General features: G+C 37.9%; 2 protein-coding genes across 2 annotated transcripts in view; both read right to left on the reverse strand.

Annotated features, from left to right (window-relative positions):
- The window catches only part of DDX17 (DEAD-box helicase 17), a 20,958-nt gene extending 18,038 nt beyond the window's left edge, over positions 1-2,920 (reverse strand). The window contains exon 1 of the mRNA XM_067309914.1: positions 2,576-2,920. Within this exon, the coding sequence (XP_067166015.1) occupies positions 2,576-2,619 (44 nt within the window). The 5' untranslated portion in view covers positions 2,620-2,920. The remainder of the gene's footprint in view (positions 1-2,575) is intronic.
- Positions 2,921-6,247: 3,327 nt separating this feature from the next.
- On the reverse strand, positions 6,248-17,343 carry DMC1 (DNA meiotic recombinase 1). Its single transcript, XM_013947376.2, has 13 exons — positions 17,287-17,343; positions 16,625-16,669; positions 13,499-13,645; positions 13,114-13,196; positions 12,510-12,562; positions 11,561-11,602; positions 10,255-10,327; positions 9,456-9,547; positions 8,503-8,576; positions 8,290-8,404; positions 7,718-7,778; positions 7,024-7,140; positions 6,248-6,317 (listed from the first exon to the last, which is right to left on the reverse strand). The coding sequence occupies exons 1-13, from the start codon at positions 17,341-17,343 to the stop codon at positions 6,248-6,250; spliced, it is 1,029 nt and encodes a 342-aa protein (XP_013802830.2).
- Positions 17,344-18,709: the final 1,366 nt, after the last annotated feature.

The following is an 18,709-nucleotide window of genomic DNA, read 5'->3' on the forward strand; positions in this document are numbered from 1 at the left end:
AAGACTGTAAAACACAACTTCAAAAATTAATTTAAGGTTTAATTATTCTTTTGGGACAAAGTAAAAGAGTCAGATTAACAGACTATCAGTTACAGAAACATTCATCTTTACTGAAGGTATCTGCTACTGTTTGTGCTAATCTGAGGCAGAAAATGCCAACTATTTACGCATCTAAGTAACTCTAACAAAATGAATAGGCTCACTGAAGTCAACTGGAGAGTCAAAACGTGAATAAGTTTACATAGAATTGACTGCAAGACTGGACAATAAAACAGCTGGGTATTACAAATATTTGCTCCCTGGATATCCAGAAGAATACAATGTATTTTGCACAAAGATCTCAGTTTCAGTTCTCCATTCTTCTACACAGTATGGCTGTATGTTGACCTGAAAGAAGTGAGCCCTACAGCATTCCTGAAACACAGCCTCTGATAAAATTTACCTACTAACCTGGAAGTAACTGACACTTTACTTTCTCATTACAAGTAATAATCATATTCCAATTCCAGCTAAACTGATTTAAATCTAAGGATATTTCATTGATTTATCAAGACTTCTCATTTCAATTAAGTGGAAATTTAGACTGATCCAAAACAATCTCCTCTGATACTATCATGCTATTGTTTCTGGGACAGAACTAAATCAATGTATTCAATTCTAAAGCCCAACAGTATAACTTTCCAAAGGGTCATCTAGAACTTGGTCACGACAGAAAGAAAACAGAAAGTCTGTATTTGGTTGGCTTACAAAGGAACCAGCACTGAGAAGGTGGTGAACTTCTAAATGGTACTTGACTAGCAGGCTGGGTCACCCAAAATTTAAGAGAGGTATTTATGATATAGGATGATTATTAGTCATTACAAATATTTTCAGACCTTAAATAGATGGGTACAACAAAGTGAACCCCGACACATTAAAACTTCCATTATAATAGCACAAGAATAAGATTTTTCGTGCAAATTGTCCAAAATCTTTACAAATAAGTACATAAGCACTGCTTTTACTTATGCAATACCTCTGTTTTAAAAGAGAAATATCTGCCCACAATCAAATTCTTTACACAAAACCAGACTACACAAATTTTAAGGCATATTTAAGTATTGTGACAGTGTTTTCAACTGTGTTCCTTTAAGTAACTGTATATAAATCTGCATACTCAAATTCAGTCACTAAACTCCAAAAACAGCTGGGGTCTGAACTATCTCAGACTCGCCAAAGTGTTTACTCCAATGTCCTTGTGTTAAACTAAGCTGGAAAGCTCGTAGTGGAAAAACACCAGTACTCCTCTCCGTAAAAAAACTAAAACAATCTTTTAATTTCAGAATATGAAATGGTGGGTGTAAAGATAAAGCAAGAACACAACTATCTCTCTCCACAGAGAAACCTAAATATTAAATTACAATTCAACATATAAACAAAATATTCCTGATCTCCCAGTGGGAGGGAGGAAAAACAACCCAAAAAACTCATCCTTAATATGGCAGACTAGATCTTGATTAATAACAAAACCTACATATATTTATCCTTATCCTTGAGAACAGAGGCCTAACTTCGTGATTTGAAGGACAGAAAGGGCCAATCTCTCCTAAATTTAGTTCTTAAGCTTCTCTTTTAAAAGGCTTGGGATAGAAGTCTTATTATTTTCTAAACCCTTAAGAAAAAACCCAAAAAACTAAGTCTCAAGCCATTTATATACTATTATGCCAGCCTATGTATGTTATGCCTACCCTAAACCATAGCCACAGCACATTATATTTATTACTACCATCCTCAGAGAAAAATCAAACCTACACAAACCTTTTCTAAACCAAACTTTCTTGAGATAATAGTATCAAGAGTATCAGACACCAGACCGCCACAGTGCCACACAGACAACTCCTGTGTGACTGCTATCTAAGTAAGCTTGGTCATGCTCTTCAAGTGCAGTCCAGGGCCATGTTTACTGAGATCAGACTCCTGAGAATGCAACTCCCCTGCATGGTAGCAGTTTTCAATTCCATTTTCTCTCACGATAAGCCTGGGAGTGCTACTGAGAGAGATCTTTCACCAACTGCCATCTTTCTGAAAAGTCCAGAAGAAGCAATGACAATCAGAAGGGCAGAATATCCAACCACCCTTTCCAGGACCATCAAGACCTTCATGGTTTGCAGGGGGGAGTACGGTGAAGGAAAACAAGGGTGGCAGAAAAAAAATATATATATGGGGAGGGGGAGAAGGGAGGGCCTTAAAATTGGAAGCAAAGCACATGGTTACACGCAAAGAAAGGAAAAACAAAATTAAAACAACAATAACCACCACCCCTTGCTGCCAGAACCCTGGTAAGAATAACGTCTCCAACCCCCACCCCATCCTGAAACACAAAGATTTGCGGGGGGGGGGGGGGATCTTGCCAATACCGCAGCCGCGACCACCCCTCTCACTGCCCCACGACTCCCTCCCGCCCTCCGTCCCACCCGCCTCTCCCCTCGCCAGGCTCCAAAGCCAGGGGAGAGGGACTCCTTCCACCTCCCCCCCCACCGTGCCGCGCCCCCTCCCCCAGGCCCAGCCTTCCCTCCTTCCCCCCCCCCCCCCTTACCCGCCGCGGTCTCGGTCGCGGCCCCGGTCTCCGAAGCCTCTCATGGCACCCGGGGGGGTGGGGGAAAGGCAGCGGAATGCTGGCCGTGGGGATGGTGAGGGACTAGGGGTACGGGGAGAGGGGCCAGCCAGGGGCGGCTGTGTCTCGGCGGAGTCGCTTTGCGCCACCTCGCTTCTTGGGAGGGCTACAAAAGGAGAAGAAGTGGTCAGTGGGTCAGAGACCCGCTGAGCGTCGGCGGACGGGACGGCGGGGTTCTCGGTAGGCTCCAGGGCCCGTGAAGTGTGGAGACACCAGCGTCCTCTTCCTCCGGGCTCCCGGCACAAAATGGCTGCCGCCTCCCCAACCCGCTTCACTTACGTTACGGGCGGCCCGGCGCTGCGCAAATTCCGGCCCTCGAAAAATACCTGCGCCTATTCTCGGAAGCCAACTACGCCCTAAGTGCACTTCGCGAAACTCTGTTCCGCACAGCAGGCAGATTACGAAAGTTACGTAGTGTTCAGTACTTGAGCGAGGCCCCTGAGTGAGAAGGGGAGGGAGGAGAGTAGCACTCTCCCTATTCCTCAAAGTCTGCTACGCAAGGAGTCAGTCTTGTAACCCCTTCTGGACGGTAGGGGAAGCCGAGGCCAAGCCGTACGTTACGTAAGTGCACCGCGTACGCAAGTTGCGTAACGCGGGCTGGCGTAGGGAAGGAAGAGCCCGCCCGTTTTGCGTAAAATTCTTCCGTAGGTTTTGCAGGAAGGGTTGGCGGATTACGTTAACTTTGCAGCGTAGTTGGGCTTGGAGAATATGGCCTTTTGCCTACGCGGCCGCTGTTCCTGTGGAAGGTGGTATCGGGGCTGAGGAAACAATAACGGAAGCGTGGGTGCCCCCGGCCTCCGCGGTGGCTTCACCAGGAGTGCGCAGGACCGGTTATTTTTGGTTTCCTCTTGACTCTTTTTTCCTTGTAGATGACTAGAGGGGATCTTGGCGCAGTGCACAGCACTGAACCCGTGACAGCAGCCATGATGTTTGCTTTCTCCTTATTTCCAGGAGGCTGGAAGAAAATGGTGTAATGCATCCAAAAAATGGCTAATACTCGGCCCTGGTAACCCACCTCCATAACTGCAAGAGCCTCATAGCAACCTCTTCAGAAAGTAAACTGCTAAAGAATTCACACTTTTGCTGACTGTAGCGTTAGTCCATGTGGTGATACACTGAATGTTTAAAAGCTTACAAATGTACTTACAAAATGTAAATCTTAATAAAGTTGATGTTGTAAGGTCTTCTGCTGCCTTTTCAGCCTAATTGGCTAAATACGTGCAATTTCGTTGAGATAAATCGTTACTTAAAGGCACGTAGATGAAACTAATTTGGCTTTGTTGACTGTCTTCAAACAGACAAACCGAAGGAACGATAAAGGCATGTCTGTTATTTAACAAATGCTTGAATATGTATAAATACAAATTACAGCGACAAATCTACTGTAGCATTCCGATTTTACTATCCCTATCACGTCATCTTTACAAACTATGTTGGTGTCTGTTTGTAAATTCTCTATGATCTTCTGCAAAGCGGTTCCTTACTGCAGAAGGAGCTTCCCGGGGGAGCCACACGCAAGGCCAGTCCTGCACACCAAGGAGAGGACGGAGGGCATAGCACTGGCACTGCGTGTATGCGCCGGTTAGCATTTGACTCCAAAAAAACCACCAGAGACTCTCAACTAAACAATAAAATAAGCCAGGAGGCATCTACATGGCATGGGCCATAAACTGTCTATTAGAAAACTGTCAATCTTGCACTGAATTGGGCAAGAGAGAGAGCTTATGATGGCAGCAATGAAATGGCCTTTTGAAAGGAAAGGGGCTTGTGCTCACCTTTCTAGTGCCTCTGGGCAAGCAGCCAGCCCACCTGTCCTGGTACATGAGGTTTATCGGGTGGGTGATCTGCGTGCACCAGCCAAATGGAGGTCTCCCCACACCAAAGCCGCACCATCAGCAGTGCTTGCCAGGTTATCAGACAATCAAAAATCAGTTACGGTGGTAGAAGAGCAAGCAAGTCTCCTTTACTTTCAGACCCTTGAGGTTAACAAATAACTTTGCCTGGAGCCAGATATAAATTGTTTACCACTTTAATTAATTCTTCTTGCATTATAGTATGGCACATGTGAGAAGGCAAAAAGCAAACTTGGTGCTTAATGCATCGAAGAAACTTTTGCCCCCTAAGTGGGTGGCAGTGAATCAAGTAACACTATAAGCTCATGCTTACACTCTGTTACTTGGCAGATTACAAATGACTGCCCAGCGTGGGAAAGACTGGTATGGAGAGAATTAGATGCTACATTAAATGAAAACTATTGATCCATTACTGGCTCTCTCTGATCAACCGACCTCCCTACTATTGCCTTTGTCTCTCTAGACTTCTCTCCACTGTGAAAAATGGTGTTTTACCTCAGAAAAATTATCAAATATAAGATATGCTAAGAAAACACTCAGTGAAGACAAACTCTTTACCTTTATCACAAGGTAAACTTGCTGAAGTTAAATCCTGGCTACAGTGTCAGGCTTTTCTTAAAGAATATGAAGTAAAAACACAGTGGTGACCAGAAATTATCTTAAATGAATTAGATCATCTAAATTAAAAATGCACTTTTATGAGCAAAGACAAGTTCTCTGACCAGACATCAAAGTTATAGCCATTCTCTTCAGCATTTTTAGACAGGAGGAAAAAGTGAAACCTTCCCTTAGAGGACATGGTCTCTCAGAACAGACAGCAAGCTAAGTGCAAAGTGTCTTTCCCTCAGTGAAAGTACTAGTGTCAGTCTCTCTCCTCTATCCAGCCACTGCTTCTGTTTCCTTCTGCTTTTTCATTAACAAAAAGTCATCTTTACTATTCTTATTGACATTAGAAGGAGACTAGCAAGGCAATCACACAATGCTTGTTTTCGTAGGGAACCAGACTACAGGATTTAAAATACTGGGTTGCATCCTGTTTATTTTTCTCATGAATATTCATGGAAATTATTGAGAGAGGAGTCCGATTCAAAGCACCCAAACATAAGCAGAGTGCCATTCTAACTTATTATTTTTATTTTTAGCTTTAAGAAATAAAAACAATTTTAAAACATTCCCTCCAAAAGTATAAGTGCTAAATAAAAAGACAAAAATAATCTAGTCAAGACAAAAATGCCTAAAAATGTATTTTCAAGCAGCTGCTGTTCCTCTACTGTTCATGAGGTTTCATCAAGTTCTTGGGCTCTTGCTCTACCACTGCCTTTTCCATCTATTTATTGGTCACTTAAAACTATGTTTATTCCAATTCTGTACCATTTCACACTATTCAATTCTACTTCATAGACTTTCAAAGAAACTGAAAAAGAGTACATTAAGCTGATGTGAAAAGACAGCTTTAATTTTCACAAAATATAGGGAAAGGATTATTTGAACAATTCACAAGTTTATTTTTTAAATCTTTGTCTGCTGAAAGTTCAACTGAAAAGCAAAGACCCTAAGATGAACCAAATTCTATCAAGATCAATAAAACTGAACTGTACAGAGCTCATTCCAATGTCCTCCAAAAATATCTTGAATGATCCCCAAAAGATAAAAATGAAGTCAGGGATTCAGTGACCTTGCACACGTCTCCATCCCAGCTGCCTAAGTTGTTTGCAGCTGTACATTTGCATCAGTTTTCTGCCTATTCTTTGGCATCCCCAATCCCGCCAGCAGTTATTGCAAATGTAGCTTCATTTTCAGGCATCTCAGGGCTGCAGAGAGAAGAAACATTAAACTGTTTTTCTCCCATGTTAAATGCAGTTGTGGCATAATTCCCAAAATGATGTAAGTATAAGAAGCAACATGGAATACTTCAACGCCTTATGGCTGTGTGCAAATTGTAAAAAGTGATCAAGATTATCAAGATCAGAAAATGTGAAATCTACCTCTTTGAAGATAAGAACTACAGGGAGGGGAAAGGAGGAGGTACAGGAGAAGCAAAGATTCTGTCTGTGTAAACCTTCACTTCCATTTCTTAGTTCCTGATCAGGAACACTGGGTCTCTCTATAAATACACTAATTCCACTAATACAATTTGTAATGACTTGTGTCTGCCACAGCCTACTAGGTAAACTGATACTCATCTTATCAGCCAAACTTCATAATTAAACAGCTCTGGATCTTTCCTGCCAAGGGACCCCAATTTTACCAAACTATTTGATGATCTTCTTTAGGAGATGAGCATCTAGTAGGATTTATGATGAAAGATTATATAATTTAATATATTTGATAAAGTTGATACAGAACTTTAAGTCTGTTAATTGGTTTGTCTTTTCACATTTCACATACCATACAGAAACATAGGTAATTTGAAACCATGAATCAATCGTCAAGTTATTAAGTTTCAGTACCATGAACTTCATCACCTTGACCTTGCTCATAACACAGCTTCCTTCCTGTAAAGAAAAGGTGATTTACCTGTCATAAATCTTTGCAATACGCAGCTCCCCTCTCCCTTTCCTCAAACTAATCCTGGTAGTTGAAGCATGTGCAAGGATGTGGCCCCCAATGGGCTTTTTCGGGTCTGCCTGAAAGCTAAATTAGCAAGAAAATATTGATGATTCACTGTGCAAATTCCATACATTAACACTGTGATTAACTCTCAGACAGGCATACTGGACTCAGTAATGAATAATAAATAGGTAAATGAATCAAAAGAGGACTTTTACACACCTGTGTCAAGATAGGATGTTCAAATGCTCAATGCTAGCATTATTTTGCTCTCATAAAGTTCAAGAGGCTTAAGAAATAAAATCCTTAAACTTTGTTTTTAAGCTGCTCCAAAAGAAAATCTGGTTGTTTTTTTTTCCAATATTTTTTATGGTTTGCTTTCTTAGTTCAAATCACAATGAAAGAGGTCATCATGCCAAACAGCTGCTGAACATTAAAAAAACTCAGTAAGAAAACTGAGAGAAACTCACAAGTGTCATTTATGAATGTTTCACCATACCAGAAGGACCAATGACATTCTAGTCTGAAACGGTTTAAAAATGAGGAGTGTACCTTTATATCTGTGCCTCTCGCTCCATTCAATCTCATTTCTCATCTCTGTTAAATATGTAAAACAAAAGAGAAGAAATTTAAAAAGAAGGTGAGAGAAAAAGTATCTTACGTCATAGTTGCTCCTGGATCAGCAGTCATCTGATTGGTCACAAACACAGCCACATTGTATTCTGCAATAGAAAACAATGTCAGGAAAGAAGAATATATCAAATTGTAATTCAAACATATTTTCACATGCATGGTAAAAGCAAGGTTGCTGCTGAAGCACTTCAAACTTCAAATGAAACAGAAGCAAATATTTTTTGTCTCTGATCGCAGGAGTTAATTAAGGGAGGGCCTAACTTTGCTCCTGTTTGACTTCAGCTGTGGTACTTCTGAGACTTCGCCAACCTGTCCTCTCATTTGGGAATTCTCTTAAAAGTATTTCTAGGAAGACTCTAAATATTGAATAATTTTCAAGAATCCTTAGCCTGTCACCTTGAAATAATATGTTTTTTCATCAGTTTGATCTTTTTTATTTCTTTTTGGTAACCAATTGAAGTGTAAAGTGTGGAAAGATTCCTAGGTCAATGCCTGGTTGATAATACACCGTGGCTACTAGGTTGTTATGCTGGGCTATCAACAACTATTGTTTCAGTAACTCCTGTTCATGTTTTCCATATTTAGCAACATTTCCCCTACCTTCTGATATTTTCTGGAGCCTTGACAGCATCTGAGCAAGTTTCTGTTGCCGTTCAGCCAACTCTCCACGACCACTGAAATCCACACGGAAGAGTGCCATAATGGAGTCTATGATCTGCATTGTAATTATGCTAGATAAATATAGTGGAAGAAAATAGGAAAACCTATTCTGAAAGCAGTAAGAAACAAAAGAAAAGTATCGAAGTCTTGTACCAATAGCTTGAAGATACCAGCTTCCTCATGGAACTTGGCTGCTACATAGTCAAGCAACTCCATCTGATGTTCACCTGGTGGGAAGTACGGTTGTCAAATGAAATTAGAATAAAAAAAAAAAGCTGTGAAGCAACAAAAGCCAGATTTCCACTCTGTATTTTAAAATTCCACTTTAAATGCCTACACTATTTATTGTTTCACTGCTAGCAGTTTTAAAACCAATGTCTGACTAATGAGCTACTTCTATGATACCCAATGCTGCCTATGCTTCTGCATGTTCCAGTTATCCTTTACCCAACTAGCAAAACTTCTCCATGAAAAGTCTCACAAACTATGCATCAAGACAACTTTTTGTTGTGTGTTGAAAACTGAAAATCAATATAAACATTTGAATTCAATGTCAAATTAAGTAACAGAGAACACTGTATTACTCACAGTATTCATGTTCATGTTGTATTCAGAAAGTAAAAGCCCCATTAAGTTTCCTTGAAGTTTTAATGCAATGTCTTGTCACGAAGTGCATGAAGTCTTCTCTATAAAGTTTTGTTCAGAAAATCATAGAGAATTTCTCAACAGCATTTATAGAATTAGCTTATATTCAGGCACTCATGATTACATAATTGATGTTCTGTTACTTCCAAGGAGCAACAGATACTAAGGTGGTACTCTGACACCTATCACATACCTGGCAGAACTCACTTAATGTTGCTGCAAACTGCAAAACTTTATTGTTTATGCAGTGCAGCTGAGCTGGAATACTTACGCTGAGCAAGTGTGCTACAGTGCAACAGCAGAAAGAGCAAATGGAAGGAAGGTTATAACTCCTTTTGTCAGCAACAAAACGTTCTTTAAGATTTTCAGTGAGAAATTTCAGTTAATAAACAGAGAACCATTAAAATAGGAGTCTTAGAGAAAAAACATGGATATTCTGCCAGTTGCAATGATGGTCTTACTGGTATATGCACGTGCATACAGCACATTGTCAAGTACTGCATCATGGTCAACATTGAAGCGATCAGCAATGTCACGAAGACGGTCCGGTCGGCTGACATTAGTAATCGTTAAGGATTTCGCTTTGTACGAACCATAGTCTGAAAATAATAAAACCCCATTCCAAAATAGAACTATGGAACAAAAACAAACAAACAAAAAGAATATTTATTTTGATCTTAGAGGAGACTTTGACTTTTCTCTTCACATTGTCCCACATACCCTAAAGATAGTTTAGGGCTCATGATGATAATTATTTTGGGTTTGGGAGGCTTTTCTGACATATGGATTTTTGTGCTCTAGGAACTTAGCAGTGAGCAAAAACTATTTATATGCAGTCTACCACAGATATAAAGTGTTAAAAATAGCATTTAGTGCTTAGATGAATTGCTTTTGAAGTAAATAGAAAAGCTTCTATCACAATCTGTCACAAAGAAGGTATATTAGATCTCCAGAAAAAGTTAAAATAAAATCTGTACCTAACCCAAACTAATCCAGGTTAGACTGCATGAAATGACAGAGATAAAAACCACTGCCTTCTGACCACTACACACTGTGCTGTCCAGTCTTTCAATGTTGGTCATTTATGATAAGAGTAAACTTAATGACTTTCCCTGTTTTGTGATATAGTACATTAGACACTATTCCATAATACTTCACATGTATGGAGCTATCTAGAACCTCCTATTTGGTTATACTTATAAAAAATGAACCATCTTTCCAGTCCATCATACCTGCAGCTTTCAACAGTCTCAAAGATACAAAGTGTTTTCAGTATCAATGAAGATAATCTTCCCACCTGTGTAGCCATCTGGTCCTGGAAGCTGAGCTGTCACTAGAGTGAATCATAGAAGATCAAAATGAAAAAGTGGGAAAAATGTTTTCTTGCTCTATTATTATTTTTAATAAAACACAGTGACTGCTTATCCATAGCAAGAATACAAAGAACCACTAGTTTGTACTCAGCGTGGAAATCAAGAGTAAATCAAGTTTTACTGCCAGCTTGAGGATAAATTTGACCCACTTTTTCTTTATTGGAGATCAGATGAGATTTAATCAATGGTGTCAAAATTGTGTTTTACTCAGTGCCATCACTAAATCTGTGTATTTTACATTGAAAATACTTCAGGATATTATTAAGAATTGCTTATACACAAAACATCCTCTTAATCTTCTGCCCAAAATTAATGGTATTGATTTAATAGTTTTTTGCAGCTCTAATTTGTATGATCAAATCATTCTTTGGATATTAATCTTTGCTGGTATATGAATAGTTAGTGACTGTGGTTTTATAGTCTTAGTAGTGAATAAATTAAAATACTTAATCCATTCAGTTGAAATCATTCATGCAAAAGGATACAACTCTGCTGACTAATTTGGCCATTAGATTGGACTAAATGGAAGAAGCCCCATTTTTCCAGAAGGATCCATAATACCCATTATAATATATGGTTTATTTAAGTGAATGTTTGTCTATCCAGTGTCTAGTAACTATATTTCAACAGCGTTAGTAGTTAGTAGTTACATTAGTTATTATTTACTATTATTTATATGTAGCGAGATAGCACTGAAGCATCGGAGTCCTGCTTTGCTTGGCACTGCCCAAACATGATAACTGCCAAAGTCTTCGTTTATGCAGTTAATGTTGGCTAGTAGTATGCTATGCCCTTTCAGAATGTCATATCCAGCAAAGCCTGTTGAAACCAGGAAATTAAAATAGTTGCTGAGAAAGAACCTTGCTTTTGCTCTTTTTAAGCAATGTCCCTGTCTACCCAGAACATTTTGCTCTGTTTTTTTAGATAGTGTTTCACTGGTTTCTGTAAGGCAGTCTGTTGCCTTCTCTCTCCTTATGGCAAAACTTGCATTGATGTGGGCAGTACTCAAAGGAAACCATTTATATGAGTTCTGTACTCAAACACAATTAATGGAGAGAGGAGTCAGCAAGGTCTTTTTGAATGTATTTCTAGGGATAAAGGATTCTGACTTGTCGCTATCTGCGTCAAATCCTGATATTGTTGCAAAAGATGGGCTCAGAGAGAAATTCTCAGTGTTGAGATAATACACCTACCACAAAGGGTGTGAGATAGCTGAGTTTTTCCTGTCCTGAACTCTATTAAATAAAGAAAAAAGTCATTTTTTCTGAGTTTGTCAAATTCATGCATTATTGCAATAAGAAAACATTCTTTGTTACAAAATTCATCTGCATCTCTGTCTTTTGTATCTTTAACCCCATTTAATAGGTCATATTATGTACAGTAGAAATGTCTTCCATGAAAAGCAAAATCTGAAATGCTTTAATTTGAAATATATCATGCTTGACTGCTAAATTCATTTCTAATTTCCTATGTGGAAGTTAAATACCACAAGGCATCCATGGTAAAGTTGTTAATGGGGGAGGGGGAAAAGGGGAATGGTTAATTCCACTGACCAGACTCAGTTTCATTTTTAGTAAAATGATCAAGAAGTTTATGATGATTAATCTCATTTTATCAAATCATTTGAGTCTCTAGTACATCTCTTCAAAAGCAAAGATTACTGTGTTTCACAAACTATTATTACTGTTGTTGAAATATTAACCACCAACTGATCAAATTCACTATAATTATAGATTAGGTGTGACTTCTTAAGATTATATGAAATTCAATGCATCCTAAAGTGTGCATAAACAGAATATCTTTTGTGGCAGTTTCCCTACTGGGAAGGAACAGATAATGTATCAGGGAAATCCTTTGTATACAATACTGTTAATAAAAGTATTAATAATGGTATGATGTACTGAATCAGCATGGCCCCAGGTCTAACGATTACTCAGCTCAAACAATCTGCAAACAAATCAAGAAAAAAAAAAGAGAAAACACTAAAAGTCAATTCGTTCTTCTTGCACTCATGCAGGTACTTATCTGTTATGACTACAGTGTGATAAGTTTGATAGTAGAAATCCAGCTTGATTTAAAATCTAAACTATGTTGCAGTTCTTTATCTGCTCGATAAAACTCATTAAATGAGTTTCTTCTTACCTCCAAAGGCCTCAGTGATTGCCATGCTTTCAATCCCACCACCCAGCAGTTTACTGGAGAAAGGGAGAGAATTATCATATACTTAAACTCACAAAATCACAAGAGGAAAGTAAAAAAGAAGTTATTTCTGTCCTAAAGTCCCTCACTTGATGCATTAAGTACAGGACACTAAATAATCACTGCTATACAAAGAATTAACTCTGTCTCACCTTTTGGGTCTGCGTTCAAGAGAAAAGCTATAGAAATTATTACTGGAAAGAAAGAAGGTAGAAAATATCTTTGGAAAGATAATGTTCCATAAAATTATCTCAGGAGAGCTTTTGAGTTACCATTTTGACCTCAGTCCTAGAGATTGTTTCCACTAGGTGAAAAAATGATGACACAGTCAGGATATTTAGATGCAAACTTTATTTATTTACAATCACTGTATAAAGTCCTCAGAAACTCAGTTTTGTTGCTTACTCATGCAGGCAACTTTGAGCCAGCACTAGCCCCAAATACAAGGTTTTATAACCTACATGTCCTAGCTGAATATTTGCCCTTTTGTGTCTCATTAGCAACAATAATTTGGATTAAGGTATGATTTAAGTAGAGCTAAACTTACTCAAATTCCTGGCTGCCAGTAGTAATATGAAATACCATCTTCCGTTTTTCACTGTACTCAAAAGCAGTCAGGAAGCCTGGTTCCTAGAAAACCAAAGAGAACACAAAAGGTTTATTTTGTTTAGCTTTAACCTGAAGGTAGTGTGATATCCCACCTAAGTATCCTCTCTCCACCCTAGTCTCATTTACGCAGGTTGGATATGAAAAGCATCACAATATTTGTCCAGTTGTTGTAGAGTATAAAATATAGTAACAAGTAGTAACAAGCAGAATCATTTTCAGAATTATCTTGATGATGTGGAGAAAAATGCTTTTAAGAGAAATGTTAGATAGCATTTTGGAGAGGGCAGCCAACATTTAAACTATCAGGAAAGTGATTTGCTTACAATAAGCTTGTTTGCTGCTTCTTTAATCTTGTCCACTTTGGCTTCTGAAAGCCCTTTCACATTGCACAGTGCCCGTCTTGTCGTCATCTGGATTCCTTTGACAGTGCAGATCCCTACTGACTTCAATTTTTTAATATCAGCTACATTCTGTGAAGAAAGTCCCCTTCTATGAGTACTCAAGAAAGTTAACATTGAGGAAGCAAAGTCAGTTTTTGAAACACATTATATTACACATTCATATGCATGTGTATTTTCACCAAGAAAGAAACAGATTTACATTAAACTCTTTGTGATGTAGTGTAATAGGAGACAGTAACACCCAAATAAAAGAAAAATTTGAGTAACATTGGTATGGGGGATTATGATATAGAGACATCCTGATGCTTTTGTGAGAAAGGCATCTTGGGTCCAGTTGTGCTTACTTGTCTCTGTTCTGTGCATCTTTTTAGATCCAAGCTGGTAGTAAAGAAGTAATATGGATTATTTCAAAGTGTGGAGCCTGACCTAATAAACCCTATCAAACTCAAGCTGTCCTTGGTACCATAGCACAGATAATCTGTAAACCAGATAATCTGATCAGGGATAGCTGGAAGCTGACTCCCACAAATTGTTGGCAGCTGATCATTCGAAGCTGACTCTAACCACTGTGTTGTTTCTGAATGTTCACAGTAAGTCCAATTTAAAATACATATAACCTGCCAGATCCAATGTACACTTTGAGATGGAACAAATTTACCGGAATTTTTAATGTATTGGGTACATCATGACTTTAGTCAGAGCCATAGTGACACATTTTGCTGAGAACCTTCCTTTTTTATGATTCTTACATCACTGGAAACTTAAGGGCAAAACAACAGATTACTCACAAGAAAATATACCATGCACAACTTTTGGGATAATACTTCAACTTACCATCTCCAGCCAAGTTCTTTCTTAAAAAAAAAAATATGAACTTAGTGTATCATCTATTTATCTAGAGTGTGGGGGTACACAGGACATAAGAATGGAAGGGGACTATGGGATAAATTAATCATGTTCACTGGGAAGCTTATTTCTCATCTTGTGATATATTTTTTGATTATTATATGAATAAGGATGGGTGAGGCAAAATCAGTCATGAATAAAAATAACTTCTATCCAAAAGGATATAATAACCAGTAGTATAAAAAGCATTGAGCTTGTTGTTCATAATGTGTTTTTCCATTAAGACAACAGACTACTGCTGTAAAGATCATTTTTCTATACCACAACTTTAGAAGCATTACCCAGCTTTTGTGTTTCTTCACTGGCTTTGTCTTTCTGATCACACCAAACTAAAGGCTGTTCCACATTACAATTCCCTGAGTGGTAGACGTGGTTAGAGAAGTTCTTGCTCTCTCCCACACGTACAGCTTTCACCAACAGCTAATTTACCTACGAAGATGCTAGGATTTACTACTACTTAGACTGTAGTTTGATACTATCAAATGTTCAGCAGTAGCACTGAAAATACTGACATACATCCCCCCCTTTCACCTGCTGCTTGTCCTGATCCTCTACTTTATTATGTCTCAACTCTGTCCCAGCTGTATGCTTCTGAAGTGAGCAGATCCAGAATTTTAAAACAAAAATACATAAAATATTTTTTGTTGTGATACTTTTTGGATGAGTTGATTCACTAATCCACTTTGCAGGGTGGCCACAAAAGCAGATGTGATGGAAGAAGAGAGAGCATGCCGTAGGGGTGGGAACACTGAGCAAAGGCTGTGATGTTATAGCAACTTAATTCCTACCAAACACTTCTGGACATCAGATCATAGCCTTGGTTTTGCTAATCTGGCTCTGTTTGTGGCCACAGTGTCAGATCTATCAAATAGTTCTCTCTCTACTCCCAGAAAAAAAAAATCTAAAACCACAAAAAAAAATTTCTTTAAGCATGTTAATTTAATAGCTATGGGTCATCATATAGTCACACACAGTTTCATGGGCACAGCTGAGAACAACTTCCAATGGGGTGTGGGAATGACCAATTGGAAGGAAGAAAATAAGGAAAAGCAGCAGGAAAGTCTTAAACCAGATCAGTCTCCAAAACCTGCAATATGAAGAACAGCCCAAGTCTGTCTTTATTTTCAAAATCTTTCATGCCTTAGTGTCAATCCGTACATAATAAGACATGTACATCTGTACATGTCTTATTCAGTACTGACAGGCTTGTGCTACCACCTTTCAGCTCCTGAGATCAGCCTCTTTGGTCTACTTGTTAAATTTTTAAACAAGAATTTGTGTAGTTTTACTATATTGTCCCATGGTTGGAGCTCCCTACCTCATTATCCTTCTTCACAGCTTTCTTTAAAACTCACCATCAATGAATTGCCAATAAATAGTTGACAACAATTAGACTGCTGACATGCTGAGTCCAGTAACTATCATGCTGACTAATGCTGTCTCATTGTGTCTGTGTCCTCTCTGTGTGTATCCATCTGTAGTCATTTATCGAAGAGTTAAATTTTAAATTATTTGGGGCAAAGCCAACTTTTTTATTCTGTGTTTATATAACACTGAGCATAATAGGGTTGAGCCAGTCTCCTGAATAAGTATATAGTAATAATAATACCAATCAACAGGTGATGTTTATATGATAATAATGATGATGATGATGATAAAAATTATAGGAAACTGTATCTAATGAAGAAGAAAACTAACTACCTATTTCTCCAGCTACTAATACTTTCTTCACTCCCACTCTACCCTCTTCTTCACCAGCATTCTGAAAATAGTATAGCAACAATTGTCACAGTATAATTTCATGGGCATCAAAAATGCGGGAGTAATTACAAAGATTGGCAGGAGCAGGAAGTAATCTATCATACAATTTTCAGATAAATTGGCATCTGGTTGGTTTTTCAAGAAGTGTTGGGTGCTAAATACTTTTAATATCTTGCCACTTTATTTAGGAATTTGATGGGAATAAGATTTTCTGAAACCTGTCCTTTCATCAAAGACAAAGTCTGTCCTCAAATGATGCTTATTTAGAATTTATTACAAGGAGGAATTTCAATTATTTGTATCAATGTATGTTTTTAGAAATAACCTTAAAGTAGCCTTGCATGGACAATTCTGTGTGGAAAAGGCATTGCTTATACTTACAATTCCATGCTTTTGTAGCAAATCAATATCCTGAAAAAAGGATTCCTAAAAAAAAAAAAAAAAAAGAACAGAAAAAACAGATTTTGCTTTTTCTTATAACTTCCTCTATTTCATTACGTGTCCATTTTAAATTCTTAAGCCTTGAAATGATTTTCTCCCTAATAGTACATAGTCTATTGAACTACTAAAATAAGCAAAGCCACCGTGAGCCAAGAAAGCCTACACATTTCCTATCACCTTCTTCATAAAATGCATCTTCACCACCAAGCAATCCTCTACTATGCTAATAAAATCTGTGTTATGAGTATCTTCTTGATTCTTTCCTCCACAGTTTCTCAGCCTTTCCAGGAAGCATAAAATTAACCGATAGTCTCCTTGCATTTAATATAAAGGTGTAGAGTATAAAGCAGTAATAATAATCCAGGAAAAGCTGTACATAGTTTTTGAGAGGTTAATGAAAAGTACTTAAACTTGAAGAGCAAGACCGTATAGGGAACAGGAGCATGAGATTTTCTTTGTATTGGACCATAACAAAATTTTAAATGCATTGAACTCCCTGACAGTCTTTGGGGACCTCCTGCCTCTCTGTGATTTCATAACATGATAAAAATATCTTTGGATAACATTTGCTGCACATATTTTTCAGTGAACCATAAATATACCTCATCATCTTGGTATCCTGGTTCTTCTTGGACTACTTGATCCTCCAAGGCCTTCATCATGAAAGAGCAGGCAATAAAGTATTGATCAGTACTGAGAAATGCAAACAAAGATAGTGTTGGGGTGGCAATACATGACTAAATGAATGTACTTTTAGAAAAGTCTTTCAACCTTCTCTGTATGCCATCACATACGGATTTAAACTCAGATTCTATTTCCAGCTCTTCATTATCTGACCTACCAGAATGAAAGGAGAAAATCCATTATGTTACTCTCAGGTCAACCAATTTGGCTAGAAAGAGTTTAACAGGTATTAGGAAAAGAGATCTCATTCCATTGTGAGAATCTTGCATCCAAGTATGAGTCTGAAGGTAGGAACACTTTAAAGGATTTATCATTAGGGGCATTTATTCTGGTAAGAAAGTTAAAGGCAGACTGTGTTTTTATAACAAAAGTCAGTTACAACATCTCAGCTTCCCTCTCTCTCTGGGACACAAAGCCCACAAAACAGTGCTCTTGAGAAGACAACTCCTTTGTCATATATCTTGAGAGCAGACTATAAAGCTGTATTTGTTTTCAAGTTCTTTGCTGGAGTTCACAATACTTAATAGATGCTGAAGATATGCAAGTAATGCCTGTAATAATGAAAAGAATAAATGAAGGGTAATAAAAATCCGGGGATTTAATTATGCAAAAATACATATACAGGGAGCTTATTTCTTGTTTTTTCATGGTTAACTTGCCATGACAGTATGCCAATACAGCTTCACTGCCCTCTTTGTGTCACTGTCTATAAGCAAGGCCTAGAACCAGAATAGGTACTTACTGCTGGCATGGCCAAATAAAAAGCAAATTATAACCTCCTTAGATTTTACAAAAGCAAGAAAAATGAACACTAAGTAGTTCCTTATAAATAGGATTTTATCACCTGTTGTATTAGTTTTGATTTTGTAGACTGGTTGCTTCAGTCTTAATTGTGAGCTTGCCTTCACTCTTCTAGCTATGGCTCACCAGAAGTTTTGTAAATTAGCTGACCTAGATTTATGTATATGTTTGCTTGCTCATCCTTGTTAATAAAAATCCATGAAAAGTATATAAGACTGGTTTATTTTAAAACTACAAGATGGGCTATGTCTAACAGAGGACATGGGTAATTTAGAATAAATATTTGCGAATAGCTTTGCTTGGCTTTCAAATGGATACTTAAGGCTAGCATAACTTGCTTGTAAGAATGTTGTGTATACAGAAGAGGGGAAAACAGAGAGAATGCTATAATTTTAAAATAAGCTTATTTGGTTTCTGCAGTGAAAATCCAATGGAGTCCCTCCTTTTAGTACTTCATGAAAATATTCCTATAAAATCACTTTTTTTCTGATAGTGTCAGGTTGTATTTTTTTCTTTTTCAGAACCCTGACAATTAGGAAA

This window comes from Apteryx mantelli, chromosome 1 (genome assembly GCF_036417845.1).
Source record: "Apteryx mantelli isolate bAptMan1 chromosome 1, bAptMan1.hap1, whole genome shotgun sequence".
NCBI classification, from domain to species: domain Eukaryota; kingdom Metazoa; phylum Chordata; class Aves; order Apterygiformes; family Apterygidae; genus Apteryx; species Apteryx mantelli.